The sequence below is a fragment of the Lolium rigidum genome, chromosome 4 (genome assembly GCF_022539505.1).
Source record: "Lolium rigidum isolate FL_2022 chromosome 4, APGP_CSIRO_Lrig_0.1, whole genome shotgun sequence".
NCBI classification, from domain to species: Eukaryota; Viridiplantae; Streptophyta; class Magnoliopsida; order Poales; family Poaceae; genus Lolium; species Lolium rigidum.
The window spans coordinates 212,412-225,461 of NC_061511.1; the positions used below are offsets into that span (position 1 = coordinate 212,412).

General features: G+C 45.9%; 1 protein-coding gene across 1 annotated transcript; it reads right to left on the reverse strand.

Moving 5' to 3' along the window:
- Positions 1–4,896: 4,896 nt before the first annotated feature.
- LOC124649703 (cation/H(+) antiporter 19-like) lies at positions 4,897–7,472 on the reverse strand. The gene is made up of 2 exons (XM_047189288.1): positions 7,275–7,472; positions 4,897–7,143 (listed from the first exon to the last, which is right to left on the reverse strand). Exons 1-2 carry the CDS (start codon positions 7,470–7,472, stop codon positions 4,960–4,962), a joined length of 2,382 nt encoding a protein of 793 aa, XP_047045244.1. The 3' UTR covers positions 4,897–4,959.
- Positions 7,473–13,050: the final 5,578 nt, after the last annotated feature.

Consider the following 13,050-nt stretch of genomic DNA (forward strand, 5'->3'; position numbering starts at 1 on the left):
AGATATCAAAATTCTCAAAAAACAATCTCTATTCAATAAAAATATAATAAGAAAATGTTTGTCAAAAAAAAATTCAATTATTTTAACCTTTATTAATTATGCTTTTTCTTTTATCCAAAATACAATTTGAATTCAATAAGGAAGTTTCAAAAATAAATAATAACTATTCACTAAGTAAAGAAAATTTTAAGATTAATTTTCTTTATCATATTTTCATTAAATTAAATATTAGTGGTATTTTAAAAACCCTAATTTGCAAATTAACATATACCATTTTCTTTAAATAATAATAAAGTAAGAAAATGATAAAAACTAATATTTTTTTATAGTAAAAATTTATTTATTTACTTTAACCTTTTTAATCAACAAGTTATTGCTTTTAAAATATAATAACAACCATAGAATTCTAATTCCTGAATTGAACACTAGAGAGAGGATATGGTGACTAGGTGTATACGTGAGCACCCTCTAGATGCCACACGATCTGCATTGAGATCTGGTTCTCATCAATTGGATCTGTTGCCTTGACATTGTCTTATCCGTCGCTAAGCGTACTTGGCGTCGGCTACGGGTCCCGCATTTCAATGATTGGTAGCGCCAATCATTAGCGCCAATGATTTGGAAGTGTTGTTAGTGCTGATGTGGTTTGCTAACCCAACAATGATGGTAACAGTGGATTGCTAGATGTAACACGTGTCAACCAATGGATGCGTGCTCACGTATACACCCGGTCACCAGGCTTCTTTTGTTAAACCCTAAATAGAATTTATCTTAATTGTTAAATCTTTTAAAATAATAACCTGCTAAGACCATTATTAATTTTATTTCAAAGTAATTAGTAACTTCAACTCTATTGCCAATTATTATTTTAAGAACTGAATCACAATTCAGAAACCTAGTTCTAATGAGTAAGAACCTTGATCTCATTATTTTATGTGATAATCCTAAATTGTTCTCAACTCTAAAACCGTAATTATTTATAACATGTGCTACTAGACCTTAGTCATAGAACTAGACCAAACAAATAAAATATGCACATATTTGATTAAAACCTTAACACTCAAATGCAAATGAAATTATCATTCCATGCTTTCATTTTTGAATCAACCTTATATGACCAACTAGTATCACCTCATGGTGCTAATGCTCAACCAAATCCTACAAGCCTTGGATGTTTATGAACTCAACTATGTAAGATCTCTATAATACCTTAGAAGACTTAATTGAACCTAATGGTGAATCCTAATTAACTTGTTAGTTGTATATCCTCAACCTTAAACCACAACCTAGTATAACCTTAATGTTGAATCACAATACCAACCTTGTATAGTAATTCACATCATATGCTCCTATTCAATTAAACCCTACTTTAGGAATAATAAACCATCTAGCTTAGAAAACCATCATTGATTATTTAGTGCAACAAATGTAAAGGTATAGTTAACCCTAATGGTTAACTTACGGAACCACTTTAATAACCATCCTTGAATATGATAACCTATAATCAACCATAGTAATAAACATGTCAATACTTGCTGCATATATACCCATTCCACCTAAGAACCAACTAGTCCCTGTTAGTGAACTAAATGAATCCAATAGTAAACCTAGAAGCCACAACTCCTAATTGTAATAGTTCTTGTTCTTCATTGAACATGTTCTTCAAAAGTTATTCTTTTAAAGTAAATATCAAGTAAACCATAGAAGCCAATAGATCTTACTTGAAATACCACCTATTTATTTTGTAACTTGTTCTTCAAGAGTTATTCTTTTGAAGTATAACATAAGTAATCATCAACCATGCACCGTAGAACTTAAAACTGACAACTACTCTTTACATATTATGCAACCACTATTCCTTGTGTGTATGATTGTTATGATGTCTTATACCACTTGTTTATGATACTAATATGAAGGTAGTCAGAGTCGGGATTCGGAGTCAGATCGATTTTCGTCAGGCAGAATCGAGTCGTAGTATCGAATCGTAGAATCTGGGATCCTACCATACTTACTCACAGAAGATCTTTTTATCACACAGAAAGTTTGTGTAATAGTATAATGGAGATAAAAATTATAATACATAAAGTTTCTAGCAATAATGTTCTAGCAATAGATCATTGAAGATTTGGTAGGTAAATAAAGGGTAGTAAAGCAATTGAAAAGGGCTTGGGATGTTTAAGTAGTATCCTTGTATGGTTTTGCGGATGGGAAAAATAATGAGTTAGTAGAATCGGAAGGGATCGAGATTCTACATTGTTCTAAAGGATTCTGTGATTTGGATCGGGACTCAACATGGATTCTACACGATTGGGATTCATAGTGGGATTTGGATCGATACGATGATGTAAGATCGTCAAATCGTAGGATTCCAGAGTAGTAGGATCGGGATTCTAACTACCTTGAATATGACCAAACCCTAATAATAACCTTGTTTGAGAACCATCCTAAAATTTCAACACACCCTAAAGAAATCTTTACAACTCACCCATACTAAATCATCAGGGTTAGCTTACGCTCGGGGCGACTGCATCTCATACTATGCATTATAGCATCTTTGCCAGTTCTTTAAACATTGTCCTTACCGGACGATGATGGTATTTCATAATTTGGAGTTATCACGTATCGAAACTTTTGCCTACATAATCTTGCAGTCAAGAAAGCCAAGTTCATCGCTTGCTCATCTCATTTGATTATTTTTAGCAAACTATATGCAAAGTACTATACTTATCACTCTTGCATTGAAAAGCAAAATATTATTTTACAATTATGAATATGACTATGTGGAGGGCAATGGAACCATGGTATGTGTTGATGGTGGAGGTTCCATTGCAAGGGTTCTACTCATCTAGTACTAATCACCAATGCCATCTAGTGATTCTAGCGCCGTACATTTCGCGTTAACCATGATATCTATAATGGCTCTGGGAAGTCAGTTGTATCTTTTCCCTCTCGCATGTCAACGGACTAGTGACAAAGGTTGCCTGTATCAGTCTATCTATTGGTAAAGGTGAGGACGTTGGTCCGGAACAGTATACCAATAGGTATAGGAGAGGGCAGACTTATTAAAGGTCTATGATGGATTGTAATGATTATCTGGGTTAGTCTATCTATAGTGCATAGGACATGGCATAATAATTGTTCGGAATAGTCTACCTTAATGGCATATGTGAGAACAAATGCCTGGGTCAGTCTACCTATAGATAAAAGATAGGACAAACTTACAAAAGGGTGGGTATGCGGGGTCGCGAAGAAGGCAGTGATTGGCTTGGTTCTTATACTGGGCCTCACACCAAGGAAGTGTGGACGGGAAAGATTCGCCCGGTTGACAACAAGGACACGTTCTCTTATGGTAAAAGTAACGCACCTCTGTAGAGTGTATCAAATTGTGGCTGTCACTCCTGTTCCGGGAAGGGAACTACGAACGCGGCAGGAAAGGAACTCCGTGAAGTTCTGGTCAACCTGTGAAGACTGACGGGCATAGTTTTCAAAATAAAATAAACCTTTTGAAGAAATGATTACGAAAACTTGCATTTGCCTATGACTTTCTGGTCTGTGGTTGTAGCTAGTGCAGAACTTGCTGAGTACGCTCGTACTCATTCCCTCCCTTTTGAACCCCCTTCTTAGATCAAAGTCACCGAAGGAGAAACTACCGTGGAACACGAAGACAAAGAAGTTAACTGCAACAAGATGGACAACCAAATCAATGAAGTCAATGAAGTCAACTTCTGCATCAGTTAGAGTGGAAACCTAGACTAGTAATAGAAGGGAACCTTTTTCCTAATCCTAGCACCTAAGTAGCTAGAGTTCTATAGCAAGCCAGGTAGCTCTAGAGCTAGAGTTAGCAATGAGTTAGACTACGAGTCATTCTTTTGGAGCTTTATTTGAAGTTTTACCTCACTGTAAAGTAGGAGGATATCTTGATCTTCTGTAAACAGTTCGTGTATCCTTCTATAGAGATGCCTTGGACTCGCATATGTTTCTGTTGTACCACTCTGAGGGATGTAATATGAGTGGAATGGTGTTTCACTTGTGTTATGTCAACGACTTGCGTACTACGCCATGCAGTGTATGCTGGATCACCGCAATGGTTCCAGTCCGACTTTACAGCCAGGCGTTGCCACCCCGCCCACAGCCCCGAAACCAGGCCCACATGCCTACCTAGGGGCGGACCAGGATCTAACGGCCATGTCCTTGGGGGAGCAACCACCAGGAGGGAGCTCCACCTCCCCGTTGCCACGCCGGGATCATCGCTGAAGGCCATGACACCACGGCTCTGCCATGCGATTTCGTCACTGCTGCCGTAGAGAGAGCGGGGTCGCCACCCGGAGAGAAAAGCTCCGCTGCTAGCGTCGAAGGCGATGACTTCCAGCGGCGACGAGGGGAGGAGGAGGGGCATTCTTACATCATGAAAGAAAAAATAGCATGAAAAATTCTTGAATAAGAACTGAAAAATTATTTTGGTTGATACCAAAGGTAATTGTAGTTTTGTTAATTAAATAAGAGAAAGACTCGGGCGGCACGGTGGAGAGGTGAGAGGTGGCTGTCCGGACTCGGGAGTGGAGAGGTGAAAAACGTAGGGGTGTTCTGCGAAATAGAAATGAACTTAAGATTAGAGGTGGGAGAATATTTTTGTAACGTTACTAGCACGAATCTCCAACAAACTAAATGTGAGCATAGTGCAGGGGGGCATTCTTAAATCAGGAGATGCATTTCTCATTTTTTGCCGTGTGTTTTGACTTTTGAGCGATGGTACCGTGTTTGGACCTTTGCCGCACGTTCTTCCCTCAGCATGCAAGGTCGCCGTTCAGTCCGATGTACGTGTGCCCCCAAATGGATAGACAGTCGTAATGTTAGCCGAACTAACTGTTCTACATTCTCACGACTATGAGACTCTACACGATGCATCCGTACTTTTCACTATACTGGTATGTATTAGCATGTCCAGGGCATATAAACACATCACTCGCCACGATTGCCCTTTCGGACGACGGGAGTGTCCACATCCACCGCCATGTCAGCCACCTCCTCGACGAGGTCGTAGTGCTTTGCCGCCGGGTCGTACTGCTTCATCACCAGCACCGATGCCACCGTTGAGAACTCCGGCAGAGCCAGGTAGCTCCCCACCGGCCCGAGCTCCGGGCAGTCCGTGCTCCTGTCGGCGAGCGGCACACAAGGCGCCCCTTGCCCTACCAGGAAGAGGTTGCACCGTCCCGCAGCCTTGATCGCCCCAACCACGTCCGCCTTTTCGCTGTACGTCTTCTCCTCGTACCGCGCAGACTCGTTTCTGGTCACCACGTTGCCGCGGAAGTCCGCCAGGAACGCCTCATCATCGTCGGCGCCGCTGGCGCCGGACTGTGGCAGGAAGCGCAGCACATGGAGCTCGATGCCTGGGTGCTCCACCATGCGCATGCCGTAGGCCAGGGCCTCGCGGTCGTCGCGCCCACCGAAGAAGAGAACGGCGATGTTGTAGGAGACGTCGCTGGCGGGGACCTGCGCGGCGCCGCCAAGCCCGCGGTCGACGAGGATCGCGACGGAGCACGGCGCGTGGTGGAGGACGCGCTGGTTGATGTGCTGGTACTCTTCCCCGAGGGACTCCATGTGGCCGTCCATCTGGTGGAGCTTGTGGAAGGGGAGCACGATGAGCGCGGCCCGCTTCTGGTGCGCGCTGGTCACCACGTCCTCGTGGATCGTGTGCAGGTCGGAGATGGCCGTCATGGCGCGGATGGACACGTGGCTCAGCTGCTGGTACGTCTCGAAGGCCACCACCAGCTGGTCTCCGTCGCCGTCGCCGTTCCGCCGCTTGTTCCAGAACGGCATGCCGTTGCGCCGCGCCTTGTGGACCATGGAGATGGCGGAGGACCGCTCCGAGAGCTCCACGAGGTGCATGGCGTAGACGGTGATCCCGCGCCGACGCGTGCCCCGCGAAGACTCCATGAGGTTGATCATGGTGGGGATGTTGCGCGTGCTGTGGAAGCATGCCAGCATGCGCAGCTCGTCGTCAGGGTTCGCGCGCAGGACGGTGCGATTCTTGTACGGCGCCCCGCGCCGCGCAGGCTTGTAGATGGCCATGACGACCGGCGTGGTGATGAAGGTGTTGATGAGCGCCATGAGGACAAGGATGGCGAACGTCTCGTCGTTGAGGACGTGCCGGTCCTTGCCGATGTTGAGCACGATGAGCTCCACGAGCCCCTTGGTGTTCATCAACACCCCCAGCGTCACCGCCTCTCGCAACGGCACGCGCACCACGAGGGACGCGAGCACCGTGCCGCCTATCTTGCCGATGCACGCCGTGGCAACCACGAGCACGAGAAGCGCCCACGAGTCGCGGCCTTGGATGGCCATGACGTTGGTCTTTAGGCCGCTGGACACGAAATACAGCGGCAGGAAGAGGCCGGAGATGAGGTCCTCAACCTTCTCCAGGAGAACGCCGGCGAAGGGCCCGTCCTTGGGCACGATGATTCCGACGATGAAGGCGCCGAACAGCGCGTGGATGCCGATGGTGTCGGTGACGAAGCCAGCGGCGAGCACGATGGACAGGGTCGCGCAGATGTAAATCTCCTTCACTGGCTCGCCCTCGGGGGACCGCCGCGCCATCCAAGCGAGAATCGGCCGGAGCAAGAAGAAGGACGCCACGACGAAGCCGGCGCCCGAGAGCAGTACCCAGACCGAGACCAGCGGAGAACCGCTTCCTGAAAGCGCGATGGCGAGGGCAAGAAGAATCCACGCGACGACGTCGTTCACAGCCGCTGCGGACATGGCCATGCGGCCGAGGTCGGTGGTGAGGAGCTTGAGCTCCGCGAGGATGCGCGCCAGCACGGGAAACGCGGTGATCGAGAGCGAGACGCCCATGAACACGAGGAATGGCCCCGTGGATACGCCGCGGTTGACGGTGTGCTCGAGGACGAAGGAGGTGCCGATGCCGAGGATGAACGGCAGGGCGATGCCCGCGACGGCGATGACGAGGGCGGTCGCGCCGGTGCGCCGGATGGCTCGCAGGTCCAGCTCGAGGCCGACGAGGAAGAGGAAGAAGAGGAGGCCGATGTTGGCGAGGGTGTCCAGCACCGTCAGGCTCTCCTTGGGGAATACCGTGTTGAGGAAGGCGCTGCTGCGGCCAAGCGCCGACGGGCCGAGCAGGATGCCACCCTGAAAAACGCAGCGCAATCAGTCTTATCATCAATAGGAAACTACCCATAAGCCGCACGTAAAAGTGAATTAACCGATGATGTGCGTTTCAGAAAGATCATGGGTACATAGCAGCAATTGAGTGAACTCACGATGATCTCGGCGATGACGCGCGGCTGCCGGAGCGGTCGGAGGAGGAAGGCGAGCCCGCGGGTGAGGACAACGACGACGCATATCTGCAGGATTGCCAGCGGCAGGGCCGAGTTTAGAGGGTTCTCCCCCTGGAATATGCCGTCCGACGTCGCCTTCATCGGCTTCACGGCGCTCGCATCCGCCGCCGCCGCTGCCATGGAACTTCTCGGCCTTCGCGCGCGTATACGATCTCGTCCTCCCTCCTCCCCTCCCTCTCCTTTCACCAAGGGAGGGAAAAGAAACGATGGGGAGGAGGGCAAAGGTGATGATCAGTGGCAACTTGCATGTACCTACTTATATAGGCAGCTGGGGGCAGATGGCCGGGGGAGAGGGAGAGGGAGGACGACGGACATGACACTGCAAGCCTGTCACTGCATCAGCGTCTACACCGGAGAGACGAGTGATCGAAGAAACCAGCTGACGAAACGAGACGTGAAACTGCACACGTGCACATGTGTTATTTTTAGGAGCAGCTAATTCAAGGATATGCTTTTATCTCTCGAGGATGCAACAACCACACGTTTCAAGTTTTTCACCAGCTGCACAAGGGTGGACATGGACACATGTTGATGGTGGTACTAATTTCAACCCTAGCCCAGCCGCCGATTGGCCAATACAGAACGGAAACAGGGGCGTAATTGATCAGATCGGATCGGATTTTACTCATACCCTATCATTTACTATATATTTTTCTAGGATTCGCATCGGAGAGAATATTAATCGATTTCGGATTCGAATACGGATGTACTGTACTGCGGATTTAAATAGAAAATGGGACGAACTCGGATAGAAAACAAAAATAGTCGGATATATGTTCTCATCGGTAGATAGTTATAGTTCTCACAAATCTTGAGTGAGATTTAAATTCTCAGTCTTGTGTAGTTAAGAAAAAAGAGACACAGTACGTTAAAATTTGAGTATTGATAGAAATTTAGAGCTCGCCAAATAAATTTAATAACTCAATAGCTACTAACTTGCAAGATTGATCTTGGCTTTTGACTCAAAAATCGGATTATCCAGTTAAATACGTTAGGATTATTATAATTAAATTTTGGATAATACATAGTCGCATGCTATTTGCTATACCATATCCTATACCGTACACGGAATCTAGTAAGTTTTTGAATGACCTGTAACTTAGAGCATCTCCAACAGACGCACAAAAAAGCCCCTGCACTTTAAAAACGATTTTTTTTAACGCGGGAGGTGGAAATTGATGCTCTAGCAAGCGTGCTAAAAACGAACGTGCGTTAAAAGTTTTCAGCGCGCTGGATAAAGCTAACCGAGCTGACGAGCACGAAAGCCAACCGCCAAGCTGAATCCTCCATGCTGGCATTTCGTCGCTGTTTTTTGGATGAGCATTAATTTGTTCAAGCATATCGGAGGAGATGGAGAAGTATGACAAGTTTTTCGAGCAAAGGAGAAATTCCGGCGGAAAACTTGGGCATAGCACTTTAAAAAAGTTCACCGTCGCTTTGCGTATGTTGACATATGGGATTCCAGAGGATCTACTTGTTGACCACTTGGCAATGGGTGAGAGTCAAGCTATCAAGTGTCAAGTGTTTTTCCATAAGAATTGTGAAAGTATTTGGTGGGGTATACTTGAGACTTGACACTATTTATTCTTGGATTTTTGGTTGTGTCTGATCTTCATTGTTCTATATCTGCGGTTGTTTGATGTTTGTGGAGGCGCCAAAGCGCTGCATTTTATAGCGGCGCAAAACCGTTGCTATCCACGCGTGATTTTTTTGGGTGTCTGATGAAGCAGTTCAGCAACCGGCGTGCAAAACAAGCAAAACATGCGCTAGATTTTTTTTAGCTTGCGGCTTTCTTGTGCGCCTGTTGGAGATGGTCTTAGTGCGCGAACACCATGCAACTTAAGAAAAATTATAAGTATAGTTAAATTCGAACTGTTCCAATCAGAATCAGCGGTACTCATATTCTAAAAATGCGTGTTTGTGCATGTGGCGGTATGTTCCCAACTTGATCTGATTCGCGCCTGCTCTGTCTTGTTCTGAGCATCAGTGCGGTTTCGTAGTTCTTAGCTCTTGATCTAGATCCTTTTAGCCCTAGACGTTTTTGGGCTAAGTTCTTTTGCCTGCTACGCTGAAACGAAACGAAATGGTGATGGGGAGCGCTCCCTATTATTAAAAAAAAATCTAATTCATATAATTAAAGGATTTTTCTATTTCTTATATACCAGCTTTTCTCAAGTGTTTTATCAGGCCTCTGTTTGCCATTTGTGCTACCCTTCTGTAGTTGACAAAACACCGGTTCTTATGTTGTGCTAGAATCCCACATATACTGGCGTACTATTGAAATGGCTGTAATTACTGATTTTTTGTGAAAAATCCACCGATCTATTAATAATAATCAACAGTAGTACAAATAGCTTAAAAAGTAAAAAAAAATTACAAAATTGATACTCAGACCACCTAGCGACGACTACAAATACTAGCACGAGCCAAAGGCGCGCCTCTGTCCTCGCCCCTCCATAGCCGGAGTCAGGCAAAGCTTGTCGTAGTAGAGCTTGTTGTAGCAGACAGACGGGAAGTCATCATGCTAAAGGTACCAAAAAGATCAGAGTAGCAACCATGGCCAATAATGATAACTGTAGATCGGAAGGGACTGACATGAAACCACACCAACAAACACGAAACCGACCGGATCCCAGGAGATCCGAAGGGCACACAACTCCACGCGTCCTCCGTCAGCGCTAGATGCACCACCGGAGCATGGATAGGGCGGGGAGAACTTTATTCTAACTTCAGGATGTAGACGCCGCCTCATCATCCCAAAAAAGAGACTGAAAAACAAACTAAATTAAAAACGAGAACTCCTCGCCGGCGAGGGGCCGTGGTCGTTATTTAGGAATCCATCAACTTCAAAAACGACGCCTCTAAGGAGGAAACAATGCACAAGGGTCTTCATCACCTTAATCAATGACCATAGGTTTTCACCCCGGAGAAAGTCCGCACTAACAAAATAATACCGCCATCGAGGTCATTGCCAGACACAACCAATTAAGGCTACTGCAAGTTTAGACAATGGATTCCTCCTGTGTTGTCTCCCCAACTTGCGAATCCCGTCGCTCTAAGTCACGAGTCACCAAGCCAGAATCTCTACACCACTAGGACTCAAACCTCCACTGCTAGTCCTCTGATCTTGGCTTTCATACCATTCTGACTTCACCGTGGAACCAAGACATCTCCCATGATGGCAGAAGTTTGCAGAGCTTCGCAACGCCCCTCTGAAATCAATTGGTCAGAAAAACACAGTTGCGTGCGACCGAAATACCATCCGCTTCAGCAAATTCCAGGCATGACGTCCATTTGGAATTCGCCGGCGGAGCCTTCCGGAACTAGACTGTCCGTCCAAGATCAATGACGACATGCGACATGCAGTTCTTCATCACGGTGAGAGAGGAATCCAAAGACCTTTGATGTCCCACAAGTATAGGGGATCGTGTGTAGCCTTTTCGATAAGTAAGAGTGTCGAACCCAACGAGGAGCTAAAGGTAGGATAAACATTCTCTCAAGTTCTATCAACCACTGATACAACTCTACGCACACTAAGCGTTTGCAATATCTAGGAAATAAAATTAGAGCGATAACGGGTATGAGAGGTGACTTTGCAGAACAATAAAATACACGGAATAAATGTTAGTGCTGCAGCAATAAAACAAACTAAACTAACAGTACCATGAGTGTGGAAAGGCGGTGGTAATAGTGGTGGCTTTGTCCAAGATCAATTAGTGAAGATCTTGGGTTCAATATCTTCGACGCAGCCTTCTATGTAGGAGAGGCTAAATATACATGCTCTCCATCCGGGATTACAAGTACTATATGATTGGCTTGCTAGCAAACATCCGTAAATACTACTCCCTCCGTTTCACGGCTTAGGGCGTATATCTTGGAGCGCGGTTATTAAGGAGGCGTTGTGCAGGCAAAATCCTTCCCATGCTACCCCTGCATGCAAGGAGTAAAGCTTCTCCTTAATTTTCTGTACCCCAGACTCCTTGTTTCTCGCTCACGTCCTTTCCTATCTCCCTCCACGAGCATGTTTCTCCTTTTCTCCAGTACGCACGCGCGGCATCAATGGAGAGGTCGATGTGCAGCAAAGATTTATGCCCTCGTGACGCGATGGATGTTAACTCTCGCGGAAGTCGAAGCAAACGACTTAACTCTCCTGAGCGCTTTTTTAGGACGAAAGGAACAGAGAGGAGGGGCAAATTCGGGAACTATCGACTCAACTGAACATCGCGCCTTAAGCTTTGATCAAAAATCAAAAAAAATTATACGCCCTAAGCTGTGGGACGGAGGGAGTAGCAAGCATTAAGGTTTCCCCAACCATAGCCTTAAGTAAATGGTCCTCTTACTCCCATACATGCAACTATCCGGTTCGCGTCCTTAGGTTTCTGTCACTCCGGCAGAAATTCCCCTTCTAGTATATAAGTACTACCAACCCTATGGTGCTTGATCCATGCGCGCACAAATATAATGGGCACCAAGGACGGTAACATATCAACATACAACTCTAATGAACCAAGAGAAACAACCAATCAATCAAAGAACAAATAAACTATGGCAACATGAAATAGATCATAGGATTATAACTTATAGCATCAAACACCATGGTTACATAGGGCGGTACAGAGGTTTGTGAGAGGATGGACCACTGAATACAATGAGGAGTTGGTGATGGAGATGGCGGTGAAGACGTTGGAGGGCTCAGCGAGGAGCGCCGGGAGGCGGAGGCGTGGGCGGCGCCGGCGGCGGCGCGGGGGACACCTTCCCCGCCGCCGGCATCATGGGGGAGCGCCGCCCCTTAGCCTTCTTCGTCCTTGAGTTGGTGCTGGTGTAGATGAGTGTTTCCCCCTCCTTGGCTGCTGCCAAGGAGGAGGATTTTCGTGACAATGCTTTGGGGCCTCCAAAAATAGGGTTTCCCATCAATATATAGTGTTGGAGATGCAATCTAGGCCATGGGATGGATGCCCCTTTGATCCAAGAGCTCTTGGGCACCTCTAGAACCTTTCTAGGACTCCCCTCTGTCCTTCATGAGCCTCACAACTCGTGGCTGGGCCGAAATATCCAGGTATGGAAAGAGTTTGTGTCAAATACGTCACCAACTTTCGGAGTCCCGAGACTGCACGAATCTCCGCAGTAATTCTGCTCTTCCGGATGCATCCGTTATCCGTTCTGGACGAATAAGATGTCCAAATTGTTCGGCTTGAAATTATCTACAACTTTGTAGTTTACGAATTTTCCATTGGACGTCGTTTGGATGGAGTTTCGAAGGGATCTTTGAAAAGTGTTCAGCAGGGACAGATTCCGGGAAATTCCAGATTTCACCATAATGAGCTATTTCCTTACATATTTGCATATTTCCTGCACAACAAAGTTGAAACCAAGAACTTGTGCACTTTTGCAACTATTAATAGGTTTGTCCCTTAAAACATATAGTAATTGGTGTAAAACAAGCATGGAACATCAAAAATTATAGATACGTTTGCGACGTATCAACATCCCCAAGCTTAACTCCTGCTCGTCCTCGAGTAGGTAAGTGATAAAAAGAATAATTTTTGAGGTGACATGCACCTTAAAAGTTCAAATGATAACTAGATACAAATAATTTAAGAACAATTAATAACACATTAATGATTCAATCAATAATAATTTTGGGTCCATGCACATAGAACTAAAAATGACAACTATGCTCTCATAAGACGGTGCATAT

Bases quoted from the DNA above. Each gene is read 5' to 3' on its own strand.
- LOC124649703 (XM_047189288.1), bottom strand. From the start codon at position 7,472: ATGGCAGCGGCGGCGGCGGATGCGAGCGCCGTGAAGCCGATGAAGGCG. The intron at 7,144-7,274 runs GTGAGTTCACTC...TGCGTTTTTCAG, and splicing joins GCGTCATCGCCGAGATCATC to GGTGGCATCCTGCTCGGCCC.